Source organism: Rhamphochromis sp. 'chilingali' (assembly GCF_963969265.1).
Source record: "Rhamphochromis sp. 'chilingali' genome assembly, chromosome: 2".
In the NCBI taxonomy this organism is placed as follows: domain Eukaryota; kingdom Metazoa; phylum Chordata; class Actinopteri; order Cichliformes; family Cichlidae; genus Rhamphochromis; species Rhamphochromis sp. 'chilingali'.
In genome coordinates, this window is record NC_137930.1 from 25,948,707 (window position 1) to 25,973,927 (window position 25,221).

The following is a 25,221-nucleotide window of genomic DNA, read 5'->3' on the forward strand; positions in this document are numbered from 1 at the left end:
ACAATAACTACACAACAAACTAACTATAGCCTCCAAACACGCTAAACGTCACTAATGTCTCACATATGAAAACTTGCGCTCTCTCTCTCTCTGTCTTTCGCTCGCCCGCTTTCCGTTGCAGGTGTCACCCCTAAAAACTTCCCCTTCTCCCTAAACAACCAAATCTCACATGTTTGCCATATCATTTTTTTGATTGGCTGACATGGTAAACTCTAACACCAATAGGGAAGGGGTGTTTTTTCTTTTTCTTTTTTCACTCGCAAGCGGAGAGTGTTTGCTAGCGCTGTCTGTAGAAAATGCAGTTTTACCGTTCTTCCCGCTGTAAACACCACTGTTTTGTTCAGAAAAAAAACATCGCGTGTATTTTTTATCATAACTCTGGTTTTACGTGGCCCATCGACACAATTCAAAAACTGGTATATAGTTTGAAGTCCGCACTTTCGACCCAAGTTGAAATGGAGACTCTGACGTGCTGCATCTTGTAGCTGTGTCGTCTTAAATTGGTCATGTGATTTTGATGCGCCAGCGCGTCCGGTATGGAACGCCAGGACTGCCATAATGAATTAATTAAATACACCATTAAATAATTAATTAAATGTGGCAATAATTAATTAAAATTGGAATTAATTAATTAAATAAATAGTTATGACACATGTAATTAATTAATTATTGACACATTTAATTAATTATTTATGTATTTCACATTTTAATTAATTATTGACACATGTAATTAATTAATTATTGACACATTTAATTAATTATTTATGTATTTCACATTTTAATTAATTATTGACACATTTAATTAATTATTGACACATTTAATTAATCATTGACACATTTAATTAATTATTTAATGATATATTTATTTATTTCATTTTGGCAGTCCTGGCGCCTGGCTCTCATCATGAAATAATTTTATCTGTCAGCCTCACCCATCAAACTCAGGGGGCGGGGTTAACGCTGCCCATGCAGCTTCTCTAACATTTGATTGGTTGCCGTGCAAAGTAAGTCAAAACAGGTCGATCCTAGATAATCGATTGCTTGTGTAGACTTGGGGCAGCCAGGTATCCCAGAATGCAGATCAAATCACAGGCAGCAATGGTGGTGGTGTAGTTTTAAAATACCCCGTTTTTCTGTCACCAGCTACACTTTTAACAGTGTTTTAGCCGTGAATGTCGCGCCGTATGTCTGGTCAGGTTGTCAACATAGAACATGTTTGCAAAAGTGCTCAGATGTTTTCAGAGATTTCACTAGCTATGCTAACAGTTAGCATGCAGAGTGCACCCAGGGGGTTACGTTAACCGGTTTGTTTACATATTCCACTCTCCGTGTTCCACATGTTGCATTCGCAGATTCTCATTTTCACCGAACGATCGTCTCTTTCCGCCTGGTCTTGTGTCTCTGTGCTTCTGTAACATAAAGAACGAGCTGACATTTTTCTCATGAAACCAGCGATCAGCTCAACAGACCCTCAGTTTACCTGCATGCATCCTCCTCCTCATCTGTCAGCTGTTTAACACCTGCTGCTAATTCAAGAAACACGCCTAGTTACCTGGTGATAGTCACAGTTTAACTGGGCAGCCGGTGCCCGATATAACGCAATGTCAGCGCATTTTTCTGCACAAGATAAGTAAATATAGTGTTTTCCCCGAGCGCAGAGCTGCTGGAGCTTGTTTCCTTACAGAGCACTTTATAGGCCAACAGCTTCATCAGCGGCTGATGTCCAATCACCGGCACACAGCTTTGAAACCTCAGCTGAATTTTAGCTCTCAGTGGTTAAACGCTGGACTTCATTCACTCAGGTTCTGTCTGTCGGGTCACGTTTACTTCGCTGTTTTATTTACAACTGAGCAAATCGGTTTGGCTGAGGTTAAAGTTACGTTTCATAACTGCATAGTTTCACAGACGTTTAATGGTTCACTGGCACATGTGTTAGACTGAACTATCATCTAAATATCATCTGTTTTTTAATAGTTATTCAACTGTATTCTAAGCACCAGCTGTCTGTTAGAATGTGATTTTTTTTTCTCTCTCTGTTGGCAGAGGTATAAAAATGCGCAGGAAAATCTGACGTGCATGGCAAACTTCACCGACGATATTTAGGGAGGAATAAACACACATCAAACATAAATGAACCATTTGCCTGTCTCCATAATTGAGAGCATTTTCTCTTCTTATGTCAACACTCTCTCTCTCTCTCTCTCTCTCTCTTTTTTTTTTTTTGCTTTTTCGGTCATGTTATGTTTACCTGTCAAAGGCTTGTTACAAACTATGAAACGCATCGTGCAAACTTCTGGATGTTAGAAGAAAACTAATACTGCTCATGAATGAGACTAAAGGCAGGAAGGTGTCCTTTAAAACTAAACATGTTAATAGGACCTCCCTGTTTATATCATAGTTTATGATATAGCACGTGTATTTCAGTAATAGCCTGCTGAGGCCACTATACGTGCTGGCCTCATATCAAATGTGAAGGCAGACTGAGTCTATGTTTGACGTTTTTTATATCTAATCTTCCTTTTCAAACATTTAAACAGCAGCGAGTCTGCAGCTGAGGGAATACAAACTCAAATTGTCGGAACAGGTTTGCTCGTTTCTTGGATTCATTTATCAAATCTATAACTGTTATTCTAATCTGCTGCTGAGTCTCTTGCACTTTTCTTTATGCTGTATATTTTCACGTCTCTGGAATAGTTGGAAGTTAGATAGTCAGCTGGGAAACTTTGTGTTAACTCATGGAGCTGAGGATATCGTGGATATCGTGGATATGCTGATCTCGCTCCGTGGTGTACAGGGCCGTTTACCCTCATGATTAATATTCACAATAAAAATATTAGCCGAACATCATGAAGTCTGTATGTGTTTCATAGTGTCGAACAACCTTTGTACAGTTAAAGCCAGCAGTTACTACATGACGGAAACACCAACGTTATCTCTTTTATGTGTTTATACACAGGTCACGCTGATTGCTGAACAAAAACCCAAAGATCAGATGTTAAACAGATTTATTTGCTCTCTCTCCTCCTTAAACATGTTTTTAATGTTAGTTATAATTCAGAATTGGCGACTGAAACACGTAGGACACATAAGAACATCAGGAAATAAAACACCGATAAATATAACCTCAGTAAAAGAAGTCAGCGGGGGTTACTACAGTTGTGTACCGGGGCCTGCGCTTTGTCGGTGGGATTGCTTGCGAGGCAAGCGGGTCTATCCCACGCTTTGCCGTGAGACTGGGCAGACATCTCCGAAATCATCGAAGCACTTTTGCAAAGAGGCTGTATCTTGACAAACCGACCAGACACATGAAGATTAAACCACTACATTCTCGGCTAAAAAAATATTAAAACGGTATTTGGTGACACACAAACAGGGTTTTTCAAAGCTCAGTTCTGTTAGCTTCCACATGCCGGTTGTTGTGTGCTAGAAACAATGGCCACCAGGCCAAAGCAATGGTTTTGACTCGATCAGCGTTAACCCCGCCCCCTGAGTTTGATGGGTGAGGCTGACAGATAAAATTATTTCATGATGAGAGCCAGGCGCCAGGACTGCCAAAATGAAATAAATAAATATATCATTAAATAATTAATTAAATGTGTCAATAATTAATTAATTACATGTGTCATAACTATTTATTTAATTAATTAATTCCAATTTTAATTAATTATTGCCACATTTAATTAATTATTTAATGGTGTATTTAATTAATTCATTATGGCAGTCCTGGCGTTCCATAGTCCGGCGACCCCAGAGGGTTAATCTAAACTTTAAATTTTCAGTTCAAAGAAGTACAGGAGTGAGTATGTATAGCTATCTGTAAAACATGGTGGAGGCTCTGTCATGGTTTGGGTTGCACAAAAATGTATCAGATTTTGATCCTCTATGTATCACCTGAAAGTGTCAGATTAGCAGCAGTTTCATTTTTTGGGCCCATGATGCTGAACACACTGCCAATCCAGTAAAAGTGTGTGTGTCTTCAGGTTGTGTCATGTGAAGGCTGTGTGCAGGCAGGAGTGGTGATATAGAGGACCCAAAGTGCAGACACTCGGGGGCAAAACGTGAACTCAAAACTGCTTTAATGCTGAACTCAAAAGTAACAAAACTAAGAATCCAAAATAAACTTATACAGACAGACAGAACACAGCAAGATGAAGGTAGATTGCGACACAGGAGACAGGAGGGAAACACAGCTGGGGCAAATCAGGGCTGACGAGACAAAGGAAGCAAAACCAGAGGCATTAACATGAGACACGGACTTTCAAAGTAAAAGAGGAACCACAGACTGAACTTACAGTCACAGACTCACAAGCAGGCACTGCAACAGAGGGAACAGAGACGTGGGACCAGGCAGCCCATTCTCACTCCCGAGGCGTAACATGTCGACGTTTTGTCACGTCCCGCGGCGTTCCTGAGGAACGCGAAAGGAGACCTTCGGCGTTCTTATGGTACGCGGCGGGTTATGGCTGGAATCCAGTGCAATGATGCTCCCGCGTAATAGACATTCCAGCCCTGTATTCCAGCCCTAAACCTAACCTTATCCGTAGCCCTGACCATAACCTTATTCCTGACCTTAACCAGGACTTTAATGATGTTAAATAGCGTGTTTCTAAGCGATTTGAAGAAAAAGAGCAAACGTGTAGATTCAGTCCAGACGGTTCTCATATTTCCTCTTTTTTCCGAGGTCGTCATTTAGGAACGTGGTGGGTAGCCGAAAACGTAATATGGTGACGATTTGTCACCTAGCGTAAAATGTTACGCTTTGGGAGTGAGAACGTGTTGAGACACAGACAGTGACACAGATAGAATAGAGGGAGTATGGAAACTAAAACTTAAGAACTACATAATCACACAACAAGAAGAACTGGGGAAAATAGAAATGCAAAACAGAAACCAAAACCTTCACAATAATAACTAAGATGAGAACACAAATAAAGGTACAAAACTGAAACCACTGGCTCAACGACCCAGGTACCCTAACAGGTTGTGTTGAAGAATAAAGTTTGCCATATACACATGTTGACTTTTAGGCTTATTTTAATTGTACAAACTCTCATTTTACCTTGCATATTGTATTTCCATGTATGTGTGCATGTTTCAATAAATCACTGCAACTATTTCCCATTTTCCAAAGATTAAGTATCCTCTGGTAAGACACTGAATGTAACACTTTATAATACAGCCTGTGACTAAGCATGTAATTCTGCTGTAATAGGGTTGAATTTTGTTTTATTTGAAATTCAAAAGTAAATAATATTTACCTACAATTATTTAAAGGTAGGTAGACTAGATTAAAGTAAATTAAGTACAGCGTAAGTCATTCTAAGTAATACTTATATTTACTTTTACTTATAATCGAACCCAAAACATAACTTATCAGAATTAACAATAAACTGTTCCAAATTCCTGCTAAATGCCTAATATAAAGTGGGGGAAACTCAATAATAGAACATCCATCGTGCACATTAACATAATGATTATTAAATACAGATGTAAAAAAAGGCAAGATTAATGCACTCCATAACATGAACCGCACCCTGAGAAGTACACATTAACAATTTAAGACATGAGGAAAGAATGTTTGTTTTTCTGCAAAAGAACCATAAAAATTATGCAGTACTTACAGTTACTTACACAATACTGTGTGCTTCCTTTCCTGTAAAGTTGTGCAATACTTATAATATTTAGAATTACTCGTGCACTAAGTAAAATTACTTAGACATTACTTAAAATGTACTTACAGTATAATTCTTTTTTCCCATAGACTTGTTGCTCCCTTATTCTAGCTTGTTTTTAAGCATTTGTAGGCAAATATAATTAAATTCTAATCTGAAATAAAATACTTTGACATTCTATTTAATTACAGGGGGATTTACAGCCTTGGTCATATTATAAAGTGTTAATCTATAATTTATGATCCCTTTTCAGTAAGTCTTTCGAAAAATTCCTCTAAAGAGTTTTAGTTAATGGTATTTCGTTTCTTCCCAGAATAAGATATCCACAGTTCATCTTCTTTCCATTGAAAACAATTTGTGAAACGTTCTCACACCCATCTTCGTCATATCACGTGTCCTTCCTGCTGACAGTCGCTAGGGGTCGCCCTTGAGCGTTTTCCCAGAATTTTATTTTATTATTGTTTTTGGTGTGTGTATTTGTATAAAATATTACTTATATGAAGAAACCTATCACTTGAAATTCTCTCTGAGATGAAATGCTGCTTACTCGACTACAAATATTTTTTGGTGGGGGAATAAATGGAGCCGATAATCTGTTAACGGGACTGAACAGAAACGTCTCAGCTCTGTTAGCGAGCACAATAAAATCACCAGACCACAGACTGTGCACTTCCTAGCAGACATTTTAAAGTCTTCTATCGGGAGAGGTTTCGGTGCTCTTGTTGGTTCCATTAGGACTTTGAGCTCCATCAGTTTGTTTCAATTTAATTCTCTGTAGCAACTGGTAAACACCACAGTGCAACCAGGAGGCCGAGCGCTGCTTCCTGTGTGTGCTTCCACATGGAGAAATACCCCCCCGCCAAAAATAAAAGAAGTGGACAGATCTTTTTTTTTTCTTTTCCAGAATTCTGAGAAAACAGACAGAATTCTGACTGTTTTCCCATAACTCTGAGGTGGGCACCTGCAAGCAACTAGCTTCAGTGACAGCGGTGTGTTTATTTTGAGTGTCTTCATAGTTTTATTTTTGCAATACACCAATTTAAACTTCCAACAGTGCAATTTGAGTTCTGGGCATCCCAGGCACTATACAGAAAGGCATAAAGTCAAACATGACGAGTAAAGACAAAAGGACCAAACCATAAACACAGAATGAAGACAATAAAAGGAGACGCAAACTGAATCACTGTCTACTGTTAAAAACAGACGAGGCAGTAAGCAGAACACAATATATATATATATATATATATATATATATATATATATATACATATATATATATATATATATATATATATATATATATATATATATATATATATATATATATATATATATATATATATGTATAAGTAGCTGCTGCCATTGTTGGAAACTGGAATTGACTGGGCCGCGCTATGAATTCTGTTATATTGTGGGCCACGAAGGATACACCTGACCCATCCTTCAAATCTAGGGAAAAGGAGGGTGCATTTGTTGGCTGAGTCTATGAATTTGGACCGCCCTGTGACATAATCGGCCTACAAATGTGACCTCAGGAGGATGCAGCCTATGAATTTGGACACCCCCCCTTCTGTCTCCAAAAGTGCAACATGGCAGCTCCCACAAGTGGGATATGTCTATTCCTACACCATCCTACAGGGTACCTTTTCCTGTGTGGACATACCTTTGGTAAACCTTCCCAGACTGCACTGGAAAAGAGCAGCAAGTCAAAAAAATACCACACATCCCAATAAAATGATCGTAACCAGCATGATGAAGTTGTAAAATTTGTCAAATCCTTTCAAATCACAAGCAGTTAAATGTAAAGACACAAAAAAGAAAAAGGTGAATACATGTGAAGATGTCAAGTCTTTATTAACAGGTTGATTGTCACTGGGCATTAGAGGAAGCATTCGGGGGAAAAGAGAAACTATAGGAAGAAGGAAAAACTTAACAGACCTCATACTATTCAATGAAAGTCACATTTACCTCCATTTTCTTCCATCTTATATCAATACCAGTCAATCAAAGTATACCTGACACACAGTTAAATACCTGAAACGGCCACAAGGTGGCTTATGTGGTTAACATCACTGGAAGACCTGAAGGCATGCTACAGTATTAACCAAACAGCTCTACACATTTAAAAGTTCCATGCCAGAAAATGTCCAGAACAAAATCTGCACCTGTAAAAATGTCAAAGGGGAGAAAAGCAGCGAAAGGAAGTTGAGAGATCCAATGAAGACAGGACGACCTTCTGTACTTTTGCTGACTCGACATGCATTTACAATAAATCCATGCTGTGAATATGGAGAAGAAAGGCAAGTTACTGGGAATAAAACCATCACTGACAATCTACTACAGGAGGCTGGTGTGTGTGAGTGTGTGTGTGGCGTATCTGGCACTGATAAGCACCTATTTCTTTCTTTTTTCTTTTTTTCATCAATAAAATGACAATGACGGAAAGTAATGTGAGAAACGGGAAGTTTTGAACATCTGTCTACAACAGATTCACATTGTATGAATGACATCGCCTTGCAGGAGAACCCTGTGTGTGGCACCCTGTGTCATATGTTGTATTTACACAGAAACCTCCCAGTCTCTACTACAGCCATGATGCTGGAACATGTGCATATCAGGTGCTGACGTCCTGATATCAGTTTAATCTTCCGAGAAAATGATGGTCGAGATGTTCTTGAAAGCGAATGCTGCCCCTCAAGGGCCCAAAGATCACCAGTACCATCTTTACTTCGGACAGACAGCGCCTCTATGATGCTCTTTTTTATCATTTAATCACGTTAGACTGCAAAGATGGTTCACAAAGTGCTTATTTTTGTTTTGTTTTGTCCCCTATTTTCTGAAAAGTGTTACTGGCATCAAATTAAAAAATTTGCTTAAAACCAATTACTTACCATTTTCAATATTTGATGCTGTCTTTTTCTACTTTTTGGTAAATGATGGGCTAAATTGTTTGCAGGTAATTTTATTCCTGTTTTTTGTTTGTTTGTTTGTTATTGGGGTTTTTTTTAAAGATTTTATATGGCTTCCCATCTTTTTTTAAATAGATTTGTATTTTTGTTAGCCTGATCATATTTATCAAGTCATATCTGACAACTTATGGCACAAATTACAAAACTCCACAGAAAAAAAAGAACCAATTGCTGTACTCCCTTTTTGAAACCTCAGACTAAGCAACCTACTGAGCAACCATCTGCAGGTTATAAACACACTAACTGGCTCTTAGAAGGTTTGTCACTGCACATGCACACACCTTGCTACACTGGGTTGAACCTGGACTTCAGAACAGCCTTTATTCTTTATGGCATAGATTCAACAAGTTGCTGTAAACATTGCTTGGAAATTTTAGGTCATATCAACATGACTACGGATGCAGATTTTTCAGCTGCACATCCATGATTTGAATCATAACGAGGTCATAAAGGGATGGGCGTCATCAGCAACAACACTCAGGTGGGCTGTGGTGTTTAAATGATGCTCGGTTACTCCTGAGCCCAAAGTGTGCTAAGAAAATATCCCCCACACCATCACAACAACAACAACCTGAACTGTTGATTCAAGGCAGCATGAATCCATGCTTCATGTTATTTACGCCAAGTTCTGACCCTACAGAAATCGACACTCATTAGACAAGGCAGTGTTTTTCAGATCTCGTTTTCCAATTTTGCGGACAGGAGTGTCAAGGTCCCAGGTTTGATGTGCTGTGCGTTCATGCTCTTCTGCAAACCTTGATTGTGACGAATGCTTATTTGAGTCACTGTTACTTTCCTATCAGCTCAAAGTAGTATGGCCATGCTCACCTGGCCTTTTTTTGACCATTCTCTGTATTTTAGAAACTGTAAACTGGTTCCTAAATTACCCAGCTTAGCCCATTAAGCAACTATTTTCATGCTCAGTTTGAACTTCAGCAGGTCATCTTGACCTTGTATACTTGCCTAAATGCATTGGATTGCTACCATGTGACTAACTGATTAGATGTGCATCAACAAGCAGTTGAACAGGTCTAGCTTATGAAGTGAGTGCATATCTAATCCAATTTGAGTGACTAGTTAGAGAGCTATTATATCAGTATCACTAGGTCTTTTCCTGACATTTATAATTTCATGAATACTATATGTAACACATGTTTCTGCATACATAGACAATTAATTTATACATTGACACATTATTAGTCTGATGTGAAGATCTGCCACTTAAACTAGTCTTTTTTTGCTGTTATGCTACACTTTGTGATGCTACACCCTCCCCTGTCCATAGCGCTAATTTGTTTTAAAAGCACAACATGGTGATAAGCTGATATTTAACAGGTACTCAGCAAGAACACAAAAACATTGCTTTGATTCACAACATTTGGTGTAATGCAAAGCTTGCTGAGTAAGAGCCAAAGCTGTTAATCTTGCGTTTTTGTGCTTTCTTCTCAGTTCTGCAGCAGCATGGCTAAGCGCTGCACTTTCATCCAGTTAAGACTTTTGTTCTTACAGTAAATAATCTGCAGTCTGGCTCTCCCCCATGGAGGGTTTAGTTTTCAGCAGTCCTTGTCTGTTTGAGCTCCTCCTAGCTTCATGGACCTGATGGATTGAGCCAAGAGTCCAAGCTGTGATCGGTCCAAACGTAGCCACTGTGATGGTCGCCTGTGGCTTCAAAACAAATGATAAAGAGATAATGCTCATGAGTAGAGTAACACACTGTCTGGATAGCATCCTCACAAAGACAACAACTACAACAACTACTACTCAGGATTACTCGCTCATTCACTCACTGGTTCTTACTTTGTGGTGTGTGCTCCTGTGTGACTCTGAGAAATTGCTCCCAGTGTGGATGAAGTACCAGTTGCTCCAAACAGTTTAGCCCAGCGAAGCCCACCCCAACAAGGACTTTGTGCCTGTTCGGTAGTAGGTGGATTTGAGATGCCACAGTCTTTTTCCACCTTTGTTTCTTCTTTCTTGTTGTCCATACTTATTTGAAACCAAGTATCTGTATGATTTTGGCTACAGTCCTCCATTCCATCCACAACGTCAGGCTCCTTAGGACACCACTCTGGAATAGGAGCTAACACTGGACTCCTGCTGGTCTGCATACAACCACACTGTTGCTTGTTGCAGCTTGAACTGTGAGAGCTGAGAGACTCTTGGCGGTGCAAATCAATCTGGTGTGAAATCTGACTGTAGTAGCTGATGCCTTCCTTTTTGTCGCCTTGCAGTCTTGGCCAGCTGGTTGCTAAAAGCGCTGAGCACGGTTGAGGTGGGGAGAGAGCCTGCTCCTCTGACCACAGCTGTCTGTGGCGTAACAGTCGGGGCTCCAGAAGCAAGTTGAGGTCAAAGGGCAACACAGAGAGTGGTTGCAGGAGAAGAAGCAGCTCCTGAAACAAAGGATGACAGCGACCCAGGGACATAGACAGGAACCCCCAAGAATGGTAGTAGGTTTTCACAACATCTAGGAAGAAAGTAAAGGAAGTGATCACACACAGATCCACACATAAGCAATAATATTTTGATAGCTTCGGTTCAGTTTTTATCATGGGTACTTTGGACTAGAGCATTTAAAAAGCTGTATTATGTCTTATCTTATTTAAAGTTGGATGCTCGTATTTTTCATGGATAAATGTTCAATTAATAAGATAAATCTAGTCCTGGTATGCTTCAGAAAGACTCCAAACACAAATTCTCCAACATTTTTTCTACTGACCCGACATTCCTGGCGAGGGACAACCAGTCAGAAAAATTGAACTTCTAGGGAGACAGCCTTAAAGCGACAGGAGCTAAGATTTCCAGCTCCTGTACTATAGATAACTACTGACAAGTTTTTGATAAGCTTACAGCTGTTTAGCTGGTTAACCTGACTTTAGGTTGTTAGACTGATAGCATTCCCTAATTGGTGCTAAATCCAAAGAAGACAGCCAACAGACTGAAAGTATTGAGGAGTAAAAAAAAGCAGGATACAGGTGGGAGATTATGTTATTTCAAGAGTCGTTGCAATCCATTTAGTTGTTAAGCTCACTGAGTGTCAGCGAAAGTGGTGCACAAGCTGAGTTATGGCTCCCTGGAGGCAGAAATAAAGAACTATAAATTGCCTGTCGCCTCACCTTTTTGACTCTGAAGATGACTGAGCCAGAACTCCAAAGCTCTCAAGCTGTAAGAAAAGAAACAACCAAGAGAACATCAAAGGTTATGTTCTTCGCACATCTTTATTTGCCTCATTAGTAACATCAAAGGTATTTACTTAAGCAGGCCCATGATGAAGGCTCTCAGTTTCATGCAGTGGCTGGTGAGCTGGGGACAGCGTCTGATTTTGGAAACAAGACTGTGAAGAACTCTGGTGGATGGACCTGTGTTAAACAGAGATTATAAAACTATATCAAAGACCACAGAATCCTGCTTGGGCAAACTGATGAGACCCTTTAGCCTACCAATCCTAGTAGAGGTTTCGACCACACTCCAGGCATGATTGCGGCGTTGTCCGATTATAAAATCCAGTTTGTGATCCCTAAGACCGTCCTCTAGAATATCCTGGATCGTTGGACACAAGTGTTCCAGGACCAGACCAGCGATTGTAGGACTGTAAGAACTGTTCCCCAGGCGCATCTGAGCCAGAGGAAATGTTATACATTATATTTTTTGCTTACACAATATACCTGCTGGCACATTTATATTGTGATATGTCAATAACAATGCTAAGGTCAGCAAAATACCTTTTCTTCAGGATCTCTGCTGCTGCCAAAATGAGCCATAATCAGATCCACCGCCCTGCTCACAGACCTCAGCAACCCTGGAGACACCAAACAAGCAAGTTGGACAGGATGAATTTTATTCAGATACAATATCTGACAACTTTATACTTTATACTTGTTCAAGAGCATGAACTGGTGTGGTGTTAAGGTGTCTCTGTTGATTTCATTGCTAGTTAAAGCTTATGTGTGGTGTGATGCATGACCAACCAATGAGTAACACCCAGAAACTGTCAGTTTTAGGCTGATATACACTCACTGGACACTTTGGTGCAACTTTTTGACTGCCATCCAATCAGCCAGTTCCATGGCAGCAACAATGCATTCAGACATGTGGAAATGGATAATGTCAGTAACTTAAATAGCAACTTTAATAGCCGTTTCTAACAGGAAAGGGAGCCTACAATTCACACAAACTCACCAAAATTGGACAACAGAAAATTGGAAAAATGTTGCCTGATCTGCTGCGACATTCAGAAGGTATTTGGCCAAAACTTTGGCCTGCCTTGTATCAACAATTCAGGCTGATGCTGGTTGTGCAATGTATGGGAGGTATTTTCTTGGCACACGCTGTTGCTGACCATGACGCCATCATGTCACAAAGCCTAAATCATCTCAAACTGGTTTCTTTAACATGACAGTAAGTTCACTGTACTCAAATGGCCTCCACAGTCACCTGACCTCAGTCCAATAGATGTTTGGCATGTGGTAGAACTGGAGATTCACATCATGGATGTGCAGCCAACAATTCTGCAGTAAATGCATGTGCTATCATAGCAATGTTGATCAAAATCTCAGAGGAATTTTTCCAGCACCTTGTCGAATCTATGAGACGAAGAATTAAAGGCAGTCTGATGGCAAAAGCGATCAAACCTTGTACTGACAAGCTGTAACTAATAAGGTGGCCAGTGAGCGTATTTGTGTAAGTTAAGGATTCTGACAGTGTTCAAAATGTATTAAATGAAATTCAAAAACTAATTCAGGAAGCTTAAGCTTTCTAACTGCTAGACACAGCTCCACTTTAGCCCTGTAAGACTGGGACTGGCCCGGAGAGACTGGCAACCTGTCCAGGGTGACCTCTGCCTCTTAGCTGGAACAGGCTCCAACCCCTCCACAATCCTGAATTGGATAAGGAAAAGAAAAATGGATGGCTGGAGTTTTTTTTTATTTCAGTCCTCAATTTCAGATTTTATACTGGCCAACTGTTTCCCCCTAGTGCGACTGATTTGCTGCATTGCTGTCTCTCTATGTAGATTATTTTCCAAAAAGCCATATCTTCTTTTAATGATGAATTAAAACTCTGGAGATGGATAGTTCTAGGTAGGTTTTGGTATAAGTCAGCTTGTTTTGGGACTTTCCTTGTACTATCAGTTTAAAATCATGACACTAGACCAGTGGTTCTTAACCTGGGTTCAATCGAACCCTAGGGGTTCGGCAGAGTCTCCACCGTGACATGCACGGCTCATTTTGTGCACCAATAAAAAACATATCTATGTCTTGAATTTGAAAAATAAAATCATATTTTATTTTTCACTAAAGAGGGGTTCAGTGAATGCGCATATGAAACTGGTGGGGTTCAGTACCTCCAACAAGGTTAAGAACCACTGCACTAGACTATCAGCGTGTGTTTCAAGAAAGTGTTCACTAACTGGGTCAATACACAGTCATAGGAGAGCAGGGTTTCGGGGTTCATTATCATATTTCAGGAATGCAAATGTCGAAGGGAACCAAAGATGAAAGAGTCGTTTTTTCCATTTCAGCAGCGGTCTTCAATGACTCGCTTCACCCTGTCTCTCTTCTTCATCTCTCATACTGGCTAGCCTCTGCAAATGTCACAGTAAATTCTTTATGCATGTTGATGCTGCCTGCAGTGCTGCACCACATAGACTTTTTGCAGTTGTGCAAATGCCTCCTCTATTACTAATCTTTACCTTATTGGAAATGGTTTACATTTATATAACTATATTTACACCAAGCGACTTATATGGTAGCACTAAAACAAAGTGATTGCGATATAAATCATTAACACTGTTTCTACTGCATCCTTCTCTCTTTTGTCCCGCAGTCGCGCACACATAGGCTACAGAGAGGACGGCTCAGCCAATCCTGTGCTGGGAGAGTTAAAAATAGGTCATGTTTGAGAGGAAGCCCCTTCAGGGTATTCAAAGCACTGCTGCAGCACTGTGAGTTTTTATTGCTGCTCTTAACAACTCATCACCGGCTAGACAATCCAGTCACTTTTTACTACATTTCAATTATAATATATTGACAGTATTTCACATCATTTATCAGCAGTCAACTGAGGCTCACTTCTCCTCTGAAGATGGCTGATAGACATGGACTCATAAGACGTATCGGGTGAGAGGTTGAACTCTGTGGGCGGCCTGTCGCTCAGGATCAGAGACTCACTGTGATGACTCTGATTTGGCTTCAAACTGTGTCCAGCAGAGTCCTGGATTTGCAGCCCTGAAGCGGCCAAGGAGAGGAGAGAACTCAGAGAGGAGAGAGGAGCCACTGAGGAGAGGGCAGCTGTGAAACTAGAGTGAAAAAAGCCTGAGTCAGCTGCAGGTGCCGCTCCACACTGTGGGAGCTTTTCCTGTGGCAGTGAGGTTTTGGGAGGAGAAACAGACACCTGCGAGTTTGGGTGGTGGGTGTCAGTGGTGATGGTTAAAGTGGGTGGGTTTTGAGACAATATTGAATGATAGGTGGTGCAGTTAAGGGAATGATTAGCACTTTTAGGCTCGGCGCGCACTTGGCTTTGCTCAAAGGTGAGACTGATCAAGTCCTGGTAGGTGGGAATCCTAACGAGACTGGATCGACTCGGAGCCGAGACAAGACTAAGCAAAGTGTTAGTCTGAGTTTGGCCTGAATGTGGGCCTGCTTTGTCTTGCTCTTGGGCCTCTGTGGGACAACTAGTATGATGTGAATCCAGGCTGCTGTTTGACGTGCATGGACCGGTGCAGTCTTGGCTTTCACCCAACTGATTCCATGAACGCGTGCGGATGAAGCACTCTGGGCTTGGTGTGCAGGTGGAGCAGGTATCAGAGCTAGAAGGAGCCTCTAGGAAGATGGAGCAGTGGTTGTCTGTCGGTGATGGGTGAAAATCTGAAAAACTTTGGCTGCTTTTGCCTTTGAAACTGAAGGCCGGCTGCATGTTAGCAGTCTTACTGCTCTTTTTATTTAGATACTGCTCTAGCAGGCAGCCAAGGGGCTGGGACGGCGGCTGCGGCTTTCCTGCAGGAACCAGAACAAAGGGCTGGATGGGCAGCGAGGTTGGCCTCTGGGCTTTACTGTAGCGCACCACATCTGGACTTGGTCCTGAGAAGGACATGTAAGATAAAGATTTTTCACTCAAAATCACAGACACAAAGCAAAAGAACTGGATTTTTCTATTAGCCACTGCTTTACCCTTCTCAGTATCACAAGGATAGTTGTGCTCCTGGTCCTGCATCACAGATGGCTGTGTGGTTGCCACTCTTGCGTCTTGGCATTTACTGCTATGTGGGCCACACTGGCTGGGGCACAGCGAGCAAGGCGTGTGGGAGAGGTTCTGGATGCTATCTGCCTGTTTCTTTCTGCAGAGGGCTTTGTCAGTGGAGGTGGTTGCAACCTGGTAATCTTGGATCTGAAAATGAGAACAGCAAAACTGAACACCCGTCTCCTTTTGCTGGTCCTCTATCAAGTTTATAAATGCTGTTCCCAAAAGGTGGTCAGATTGTCAAAAGGGAACAATGTGTGCAGCAGCAAAGTTCATTACTCTTATCAAAGCTGTGTAACTGATATATAAAACATTAGTACATAATTTAATTGAGTCATTTGCCATTTCTTCTATTTGCAAATCACATTAAAATTATAGATCTAAAAACAGTACTTCTAAATCTTTTTTTTAATCATCCAAACACTATAAAGGTTTTTTTTTTACCTTCTCAATTTCATTCTGCTGTCCTTCTTTCTTCTGATCAAAACTGAGAAGGAAGGGGCTGCCTCTGCTCTGACCTTCAGGGCAGCCGGTGACACTGGACCAGGCCGGGCTGGGTGACTGGGAAGAGAGGTCACAAGTCACAAGCTTGTAGTACTTCTGGTTGGTCCCCATGGCCAGTGTGGCCTGGCTTTGAAGACAGGCAGTCAGGTCTGATACCTCTAGAGAGGAGAGACCCGCGGGTAGCTCCTCTAGTGAGTACAGATTGCAGTTAGAGTCAAGGCCCCGAGGGGACAGGCGGGAAGCAGAAAGCAGCATGTCAACCTCCTCTTTCGGAGGAGAGTAAACCGTCATGCTATCAAGTTTGACTTCTTCATTCTGACTTTGGGGGACAGGTTGGAGGTTGAGGAATACACATCCCTCTGATGACCCAGAGGGGTGAGCTGCAGGACTGCTGAGATCATGAGGTGTGGCAGGATTGTTGCTCCTGTTGTACATAGTGCAGAAGTTAACCAAGACGCCGTCAGAACTGTTACAGGAAGAGTCACTGACATACTCCGTGTGGTTGTTGGAAAGAAGCTCTGGGGAACATTTGTGTTGGCCGTGGAGGCAGCAGGACATGTTATCCTCCAGTCTGTCTGAGTCCTTCTCCAAACAAGCCAACATCGTGATGCTAGATCTGCTCATGTGACAGCACTGGCATTCAGGTGGCAGTGAGTCCATCTGGTTGGACTGGTTAGAGAGCCACTCCTGATCGCTCTCACTAACCAGCATAGTTCCCTCATTGCCCCATTCACTGTCCAGGTTCCCGTGGGGCTTTGGGTATATTGGGTAGTTTGTGGCGACATTACTTAGCGGCCAATTGGAATTTCCATGCAGCACGAACGAAGAGTCCTCGTGATATCTGTGCAGATTATCTCCGTCGCTGTCTTCATCCTCTTCGTCCTCATTTAGCTCTGTACAGGGAAGGAAGGAGTTGCGTGACCGGACATTGCTTCTAGGCACGGAGCTTTCCTTCTTCTGGTGGGAACTCGTCTCTTCGGGCGACGAGGTGGATTCGTACTTCCAGCTTCCGTCGCTGCCTCCCTCCTCTTCTGTCCGGTCCTCGTTGAGGCTGCTGTAGCTGCTGGAAAAATGTCTCCGGTCACCGGTGAAGGCATGCTCACAGTTTATCGACTCTTGCTCTGGGAGGGACACGGCCCGAGTCAGGCCTGCTGAGCACAGCCGGCCGGGCCTCTTGGCAGAGCTGCACAGGGCCTGGACAGGAAGCTGCCAAGTGGAAAGCTGCACCACGGGGAAGTGGCAGGCTATCAAGGTGTCCCCAGAGAGACTGGATGCTCCAATCATACTTCTGGATAGGGCTGGACAACGAAAGCTGTCTCCATGTTCCTATAATTTAATCCTGGAAGAGTAACACAGAATAGATTAAATTTTGGGGATTCTGCAGAAATTCATTCAGAATTATACAACAGGAAGCTTGTACAAGCGAAGATAAAATCAGTATTAAGCAGTGTTGGGACTAACGCGTTATTAAGTAACGCGTTACAGTAACTACGTTATTATTGTGGTAACGAGCACGGTAACTAGTTATTATGCCAAAATCAGGAACGCGTTACTCGTTACTGGGATTTAGATAGGCTCGTTACTCGTTACTTCGTGTGGTGGCATCGCGGAGCTTCCACAGATTCAGTAACATTAGCAAGTGGTGGAGGCCAGCAGGTGGATGAAGGAAAAGGGACGCAGAAGGAAAAGAGACCCGAGGCGGCCGCCGGTCCAAGTGTGAACTGAACTTCAGGTAAGAAGTTATGACCTGCAGTCTCTCTGGGTCAGATATGAACCAAGTTTAGGTGGAGTTTATTTTCGTTATTCTGACTTTTTCCGTACTGCGTGCTAGCTAGCATGACGGAGTTTCTATACAGCTGGGTGGTGCTATGAAGTTAATGATGTTGAACCTTATTTTGTTCATAAGTTATTAGAGTTGCCAACCGTCCCGTCTGGTATTCAGAGAAAATATTAAACGCTTCTTATTGAGGTGAAAAGGAACAGTTTGTCCCGTAATTCAGCTACAATGAAAAAGGCACAAAGCTGGAGTTATTCTGTCTTTGCTGCACAGCTGCCTCTTCTCCTCTCATTCTCCCCCCTCCCTCTCCCGTTTCTACTTCAATCATGAAAACTGATCAATGATCAGCTGATCGGCTCTCTTGTTTATTTATCGCCCACTTTGCGCCAGAAAGAGGAAACCAGCGGATGTCGCGCTAAACAACAGCAGCACGTTTAAGCTTGATCAGCTGTTGTTAGAATTTATTTAATATTAATTTCTAGTATCAGCTGATGTTTGCTGGAGCCACAGCTGTAAACCTGCTGGCCATGATATGGTTTGGTTATCTGGTGAGAGGGAAACATGAAGATGAAACCAGGAGATGTCCTTACTGAATCATCAGAGCTGAACAGGTGATGGAGAAACAGGTTTACCTTTTAGGTGACATGAATGAGTTGAAGGGAAGTTATGAACTGTTTCTGAGAGACAAATAACACCAGGATCCTTTTTTAGGTAGCTGACAGCTGGTAACTGTGCAGGTGCGGGTCTAGCAAAGTATTGCCAGGGGGCATGTAGGGCATTAACAGGGAGAGGTGGGCACAAGGAAATACTTTTCTTTCTTATTCTCATTTAAAATGTCTAGCTTTTAAAAAATAATTATCTGAATCTTACAACAAACGATTGATAGATTGATGCATATATACCATCAAAACAGTGTACATCACTGTCACAACAGTGTTTGTTTTCATTCAAAGGCTTTATGATTTTTCCTATAATGGTGGGCCAGTTTCTAGTCAAAATGCCCGGGCCAATTTTCTTTCCCAGTCCAGCCCTGTATGCAGCTCATCTGCAGTCTGGTGTTGCCTACATCTTCCTATTCAGAAGGCAGAATTTCCGAGTTCTGAGTACAATCGAAAGCACCACGACTGCAGTTTTTGTGTTGGATGTAAAAGGCGCACATGACTCTGTGACGTAGGCTAGAATCATGGCAGCAGTCAATGACGGTCCAGGCGTGGGATTTCTCTCGTGGAAATATGCACGTTATCATATCCTTTCTATTGGTAGGCGGCACAGTGCACTTGTGGCAAGTAAGCAAGCTAGAAGACTGGCAACGTTATGGAAGAAACACATTAACAAGAGAATTCTGAGTAAAACCAAAGTTACTTTCCCTAGTAACTAGTTACTTTGAAAGTAACGAGTAACTTGAAGTAACTGAGTTACTTTTGAGAGAAGTAACTAGTAATGTAACTAAGTTACTATTTTAAAGTAACTTACCCAACACTGGTATTAAGTACACTACATTGATGGAATGCTCAGTCTCTATGTACAGCCATCAGCTAACACTGACAAGCATTAATCATAACTGAAAACGTTTAGAGTTTTGTGCAAAGCACAATTACATCTTTTAAAAAAATATATTTGCTGTTGCCATTTGCATGAGGATTTGTCTATTACTGCATACGTGCTTCTCATTTTTCTGTTTTCTTACCTCAGTGATTACTGCAGCTCAATGTTTTATGACGTGAACAGATTAAAGAGAAAAGCGAGAGTGTACAGTTTATCAAGTGGATTTTCCAACTGTATATGCAGCTCAGGGGCCTACTTAAACATTTTAGTGTTAGATTTAAAAAAATGCATTTTCAAATCTGGAGTAAAAAAAGAAGAAAAAAAGAAGAAGATAAAAACCTAAAACACATCTGCAAGCTACTGCTGTCACAGTCTTCTCCCTCAATTTACCCCGCCGGTCCTGCCATCCAAGTCTGCTTCTAGCAGCCTACACTCCATAATTCAGTCAACCATAACAAACTCCTCCTCTCTCAGCCTGGGCCAACCACAGTCACTCACAGTCATCTGGCTGCTCTGTAACTAGGGCAGCTGCACTGCAGAGTTGCTCCGCTGGCACTCCTAAGAGTAAATACACTTTCACATCACTTTAGTTAATTGAAAGTGTTCCATCATGTTCACGTGTAGTGCTGCTGACTTTGCACACACTCGTTTAAAATAAAAACATCTCCCCTTCATGCAATAAAATAATGAGGACAAGAAAAAAAGATAAATACAAAGCAAGTGCAAACTACATATAAAATATTCATCCAGTGGTGAGCGCTAATGATGTTCAGTCACAGAAGAAAAGTGTGTTGTTGTAGTGTTGTTTTATGACTTTAAACCAGACTGAAATTGGAAAAATAAAGAACAAAGTAGAATAGAGGTTTAGGAACAAGTGAAGTAGCTTCCTGAAAACAAAACAAGTGTCTGATTTTCCTCACCCACATTAGCTCAGTCAGTAATGGAGATTATGTTGATGGATGAGTGGCTATGATTACCGTCTTGCAGTTATAGGCCTTCACTGACCCATAAAGCCTGCAGTTTATATTCCTACCCTGACTCGTATAACACGCGCAGTGAAAACTTTCAAGAGTCAAGAACTTACAGATATGATTGTTTCAAATTTAAATGTGTAATGTGTTACTGATTAACTATTAAGGTTTTTTTTAGATCTCTTATTTTCTTTATTTGAAATTTGATTGCACAGGTTCACAGAAAAATATATTTAAAATACCATTTTTATGATTCTGGCTCAGATACAGGCTTTATATATCAGAGGTGTCAAACTCAATTTACCACAGTCAAAATTTTGAAATAGCTGACACCATAAGAACGATAAGAACGGTGAAAGATGTCCCTCAGCGAAATCTTCTTAATATATTTGTGTCATTTAGTGTGTGATCTATTAACAAAACCTGATTAACAACCAGAGATAGGTGAACACACACACACACAAACACACAGTGGAATCCCAGTAAGAAGGGATAATGTGGATATTTAGTAACTGCACATTAATGTTTTATAGTCAAGCATCTTGTCTACATCCAGAAATACTTTCAATTTTTCAACCATTTTCACTCCTGTATAATCCACAAGAGGAACAGGAGTTCATATTACTGAAAAATGTAAGCGATTAATGAGTTCGTTACAATTTTTACATTTTCCAAAACCATCCATTGGGACAGATTACGCAGATTTGGATTTCGCAGACGCTTTTTTAAAAACACTGTAATGTAACTGTAATGTAATTCAACACATACATACTAAAATAACAATTGTACGCTTTTTTGTTTCTTGTAGGAGTTTTGCTAATTTTTTGACAGCAAATTTTTTATATTATGGCAAAAATTCACTTAGGGGACTGAAATAACAGTTGCAGGACAGCAGTGCTCATAAAACAACATTACACAGTTTACAATTATCATAATTCAGGTAATATAAAATATATATTATTAAAATATGCATGTCACGCCTGGCCATAAAGTAAAAGGCATACAGTTATCACCATCATATAGACGAGTTATCTTTGATTAAAGCACATTCTGTGTATTTCTGTGGGTTATTGCACATAACATATAATCACATCATATGACACAAAATCCTGTTTCTGGTAAATATTTTTGAATGATTATATAACATTGTTTAGTGCATGTCACACTTCAACTCTTTGTAATAAACCTGGTTTTCAAGATTGACCGTTTCAATTGACTGACAGTTTAATGGCCAGGTGAGGCCTGCTCCCTTGTTATATCATGACAAATAAAGTTGATTGAAATTCTGTACTCATATTTTATATATTTCACCTCATGTTGACAAAAAGAGGTGTCAGGGGCAGTAAGGGGGGGGGGGGGGGGGGGTGTAAAAATCATGCAATTGAAGCTTTGAGAGACAGCAACAACTTAAGGAATTGGTCCAAGTGTGCAATCAAGAAATGCCTGCATGAATGTAAATACAGAGTTCACAACAAGGCACAAACCACTGGCTACACTCAAGAACTAGCAGGCCAGATTAGACGGCCAGAAAACATCTGAAAGTGCCAGGTTTGGAAAAAGCATTTTAGACAGACCAAGATGAATTTTTCAGCAGAATGATAATAGTAAGAGAAAAGTCTGGAGAAGAAGTGAAACAGCTCATTATCTGAAACGTACCACATCACCTGTCTAATTTTTGTGGAGTCAATGTTATTGCATGGACATATATGGCTCCCAGTGGAACTGGGTCACTGGTGTTTATTGATGATGTGACTGCTGATAGAAGCAGGAGCATGAATTGTGAAGTGCGTAGGGCTACACTCTCTGCTCAGATTCAACTAAATGCTGCAAAACTGATAAGACAGAGCTTGATTGTGCACATGGACAAAAACCCAATACATGCTCCAAAAGCAACCCAAGAATTTGTCAAGGCAAAGAAACGAGATATTCTTCAATGGCCAAGTCTTTAACCTGATCTCAGCTTTTCAGTTATAATGTAATACTGTAATACTGGCTGACGCTCTGCTGGCTGACCCCATGTAAACCCAACTGGTGGGAAATATGGCCACCTCTGCTTTCATATGTAAGCCAGATTTTGAAGGAGAGAATTGGGCATCTATCAAAGCATAATAAGAGTGAGGACGCAGCTCTGAATCTACAGTTTTAAGGCCACCTCAGAGGGCAAATCAGTTCTCCTCATTAATGCGAGATATAAACCATTTAGGGCAGGTATCTTCAAATCTCATTGGTGTGAGGTCATGGGCTCAGGCAGTATTTGTGGCATTTTTAAAAGAGAGAGATCCACAGACAAGCAGCAGCTGAAGGTGGCTGCTGTAAAAGCCTGGCAGAGCATCTCGTGGGAGGAAACTGTTTTTGTGGGGACTTCAGGCAGTCGCTGACTGCAGAGGATTTTCAAACTTTTAAAAATAATGCTTATTTTTTTAAAATGATGTTAGTTTGTCCAATTAATTTTGAGCCTCTGGAGATGAGGACTGTGTATTAAAAAAGTAAACCCCTTGAATTAAAGCTTAAAGTCTGCGCTTCAGTCACACATTGACTGTCTGATTTGAAACCAACTGTGGTGGTGTACAGAGGCAAATTTCAACAATGTTTGTCCAACAAGTTATGAACCTGAATATGTTTTTCTGTGTTTGTCTTTATTTCTTCATTTCATTTGTTGCAGATCATTTTTGGCTCCTTAAATACGAGGACATGATTAATTTAGAAATGAAAGCTTTTCCACTTCCCAACTGCATAACAGCCTTGTTCATGGGCATCATTCCCTGATGGTCTTGGAACATGTAAGATATTATAGCTACATTTGACATTAGTATCAACAGCTATACTGAAAATAAAGGCATTTATGAATTTCAGTCCAGGTATGTATGGTGGAAGGTCTCAGAATCCCACTGAACCCCTGAATTATCACGAGTCACATCTATACATCAAGTGTCAGTATCCCAAACCTCAGCACATGCTGCTTCTGACTTCTAACCCTTGTCTACCTTATATTATGAAGGAATTTGCTCATAAAATGTAACTATAGTTATGTTTATTATTTAAAGTATTATCCATACTCGTAATAAACAAATCAGTTTAAGTTATTTGGTCAACATTTAGGAACCTTACACGAATATCAGTCCTTTAGTTTAGTTTCCCTTGAGTCACCCTATTTTCAGTATTATAATATAACAGGAATGTAGGCCAGAACCTCAGACTACTTGTCTGCAACAACATCACTGCAAAGTGGATACAACTCCTCATCTTTGCCGGTAGTCCTCCTACCTTGCATCTCAAATATCTAAGCCAATCAAACCGGCCCTCTGCGTACTGGAGCGCATGGACATGGTTCTGATTAACTGAGCTGCTTCTCTAGAAATATCTGTCAGGTCTAGTTAGCATCAACCTGAAGGATGGATGTTGTGGTTACATGAAAGCAAAGAGGCCCAGACAGTGCTTGTTAAGAGCGACGATGCCCTGTAACTAGACAACATCAGTGACTGCTCATCGTGGTCTCCAGTTAATGTGAAGGGAAAGTTTCACGAGGATCTCGAGAATCAGAGATGATGTCTGACCTGCATCTTACCTTGCGGCCAGGTGTTTGTGTGCATCTACACAATGGCAAAGAAATATTCAAAGTGGCTTAAGTGGGACACGTTAGACAACAAGAGGCAGGGCACACAGCTTCTAGAAATAGCAAACCCACACACAAGAAAATGTGAAGTGACCAAATACGAGAACAAGATATGAGCTGAAGCACTTAATGAAAGGCAACATAGCAGGAGCGCAAAACGCATTCAAAGCAGCACCTACTTGAAAACAGCCGTCAGTTAAAGGTGATCTCCATCCGAGCAGGTGCTTCATGTGGATGTGGTTTGGTCCAAAAACATGCACTTTTTTTTTATTATTACGGACGAGACTATTCGACGCACTAGAGCCGTCAAAGGCGTATTATGAAAGCTAATGTTTTCATCTATGTTGTCAGATATCTCCGGTTAAAACCTCTTATTCATAACTATTAATAAACACTAGGGTAATATGAAACCGCTCCGGCATTGAAGTCCCCCACAGACACAGCGGTCCCCACGCCGCCGCTTCTCCACCGCTCAGGATGGATGGGTTGTTGCGTCACGACCAGGTTAGCCAATGAGGAGGGAGAAGTTCCTGTTACTCAAGTATCCAAGACACCCGGTAGGAAGCAAGTAAAACCTAATATACTTCGATTTTTCTTATTTTGTTATTGTTGTTTTTTGTTTTGTCTTGTTTTGTTTTTGGCGGGGGTGGAAACGATAAAAATAAACATGCTGTTCAGTGCCTCGTCTGATTGCTGACATCTATTTTTCTTACTCAAGAATAAATATTATTATTATTATTGTTATCCACACTCATAATAAACAATATAAGTGGTGGGTGTAGTAAACAGTGAAGGCATGATCCATTGGTTCTCAAAACTATACGCCCTTGCTGCTCTAATAATAGAGTATTATTTGGCGGATAGCAGGCCTGTACGTCTCAAACGTGCTTTTGCCATAGCATATTCACTTCTTAAACAGCCCCAGCTCGCCCTCTAGCGG

General features: G+C 41.0%; 1 protein-coding gene across 4 annotated transcripts; it reads right to left on the reverse strand.

The window, feature by feature from the left end:
- Positions 1-7,154: 7,154 nt before the first annotated feature.
- On the reverse strand, positions 7,155-24,736 carry LOC308391410 (AP-4 complex accessory subunit RUSC2). 4 transcript variants are annotated; one of them, XM_080874043.1, is made up of 11 exons: positions 24,461-24,736; positions 16,532-17,714; positions 16,316-16,432; positions 15,802-16,018; positions 14,704-15,711; positions 12,358-12,434; positions 12,076-12,250; positions 11,889-11,994; positions 11,752-11,798; positions 10,439-11,102; positions 7,155-10,306 (listed from the first exon to the last, which is right to left on the reverse strand). In XM_080874043.1, the coding sequence occupies exons 2-11, from the start codon at positions 17,657-17,659 to the stop codon at positions 10,195-10,197; spliced, it is 3,651 nt and encodes a 1,216-aa protein (XP_080730169.1). In that variant the 5' UTR covers positions 17,660-17,714; positions 24,461-24,736; the 3' UTR covers positions 7,155-10,194. The 4 variants fall into 4 exon arrangements, with proteins under 4 accessions (XP_080730169.1, XP_080730170.1, XP_080730168.1 ...); XM_080874044.1 differs by having other exon boundaries at positions 14,803-15,711; positions 16,316-17,714; XM_080874042.1 differs by having other exon boundaries at positions 16,316-17,714.
- Positions 24,737-25,221: the final 485 nt, after the last annotated feature.

Coding starts and splice junctions, on each gene's coding strand:
- LOC308391410 (XM_080874042.1), bottom strand. CDS start 17,659: ATGATTGGAGCATCCAGTCTCTCTGGGGACACCTTGATAGCCTGCCAC. Junction 16,019..16,315: donor AGCAGAATGAAATTGAGAAG/GTAAAAAAAAAA, acceptor TCTCATTTTCAG/ATCCAAGATTACCAGGTTGC. Junction 11,995..12,075: donor CGAAACCTCTACTAGGATTG/GTAGGCTAAAGG, acceptor TGTTTAACACAG/GTCCATCCACCAGAGTTCTT.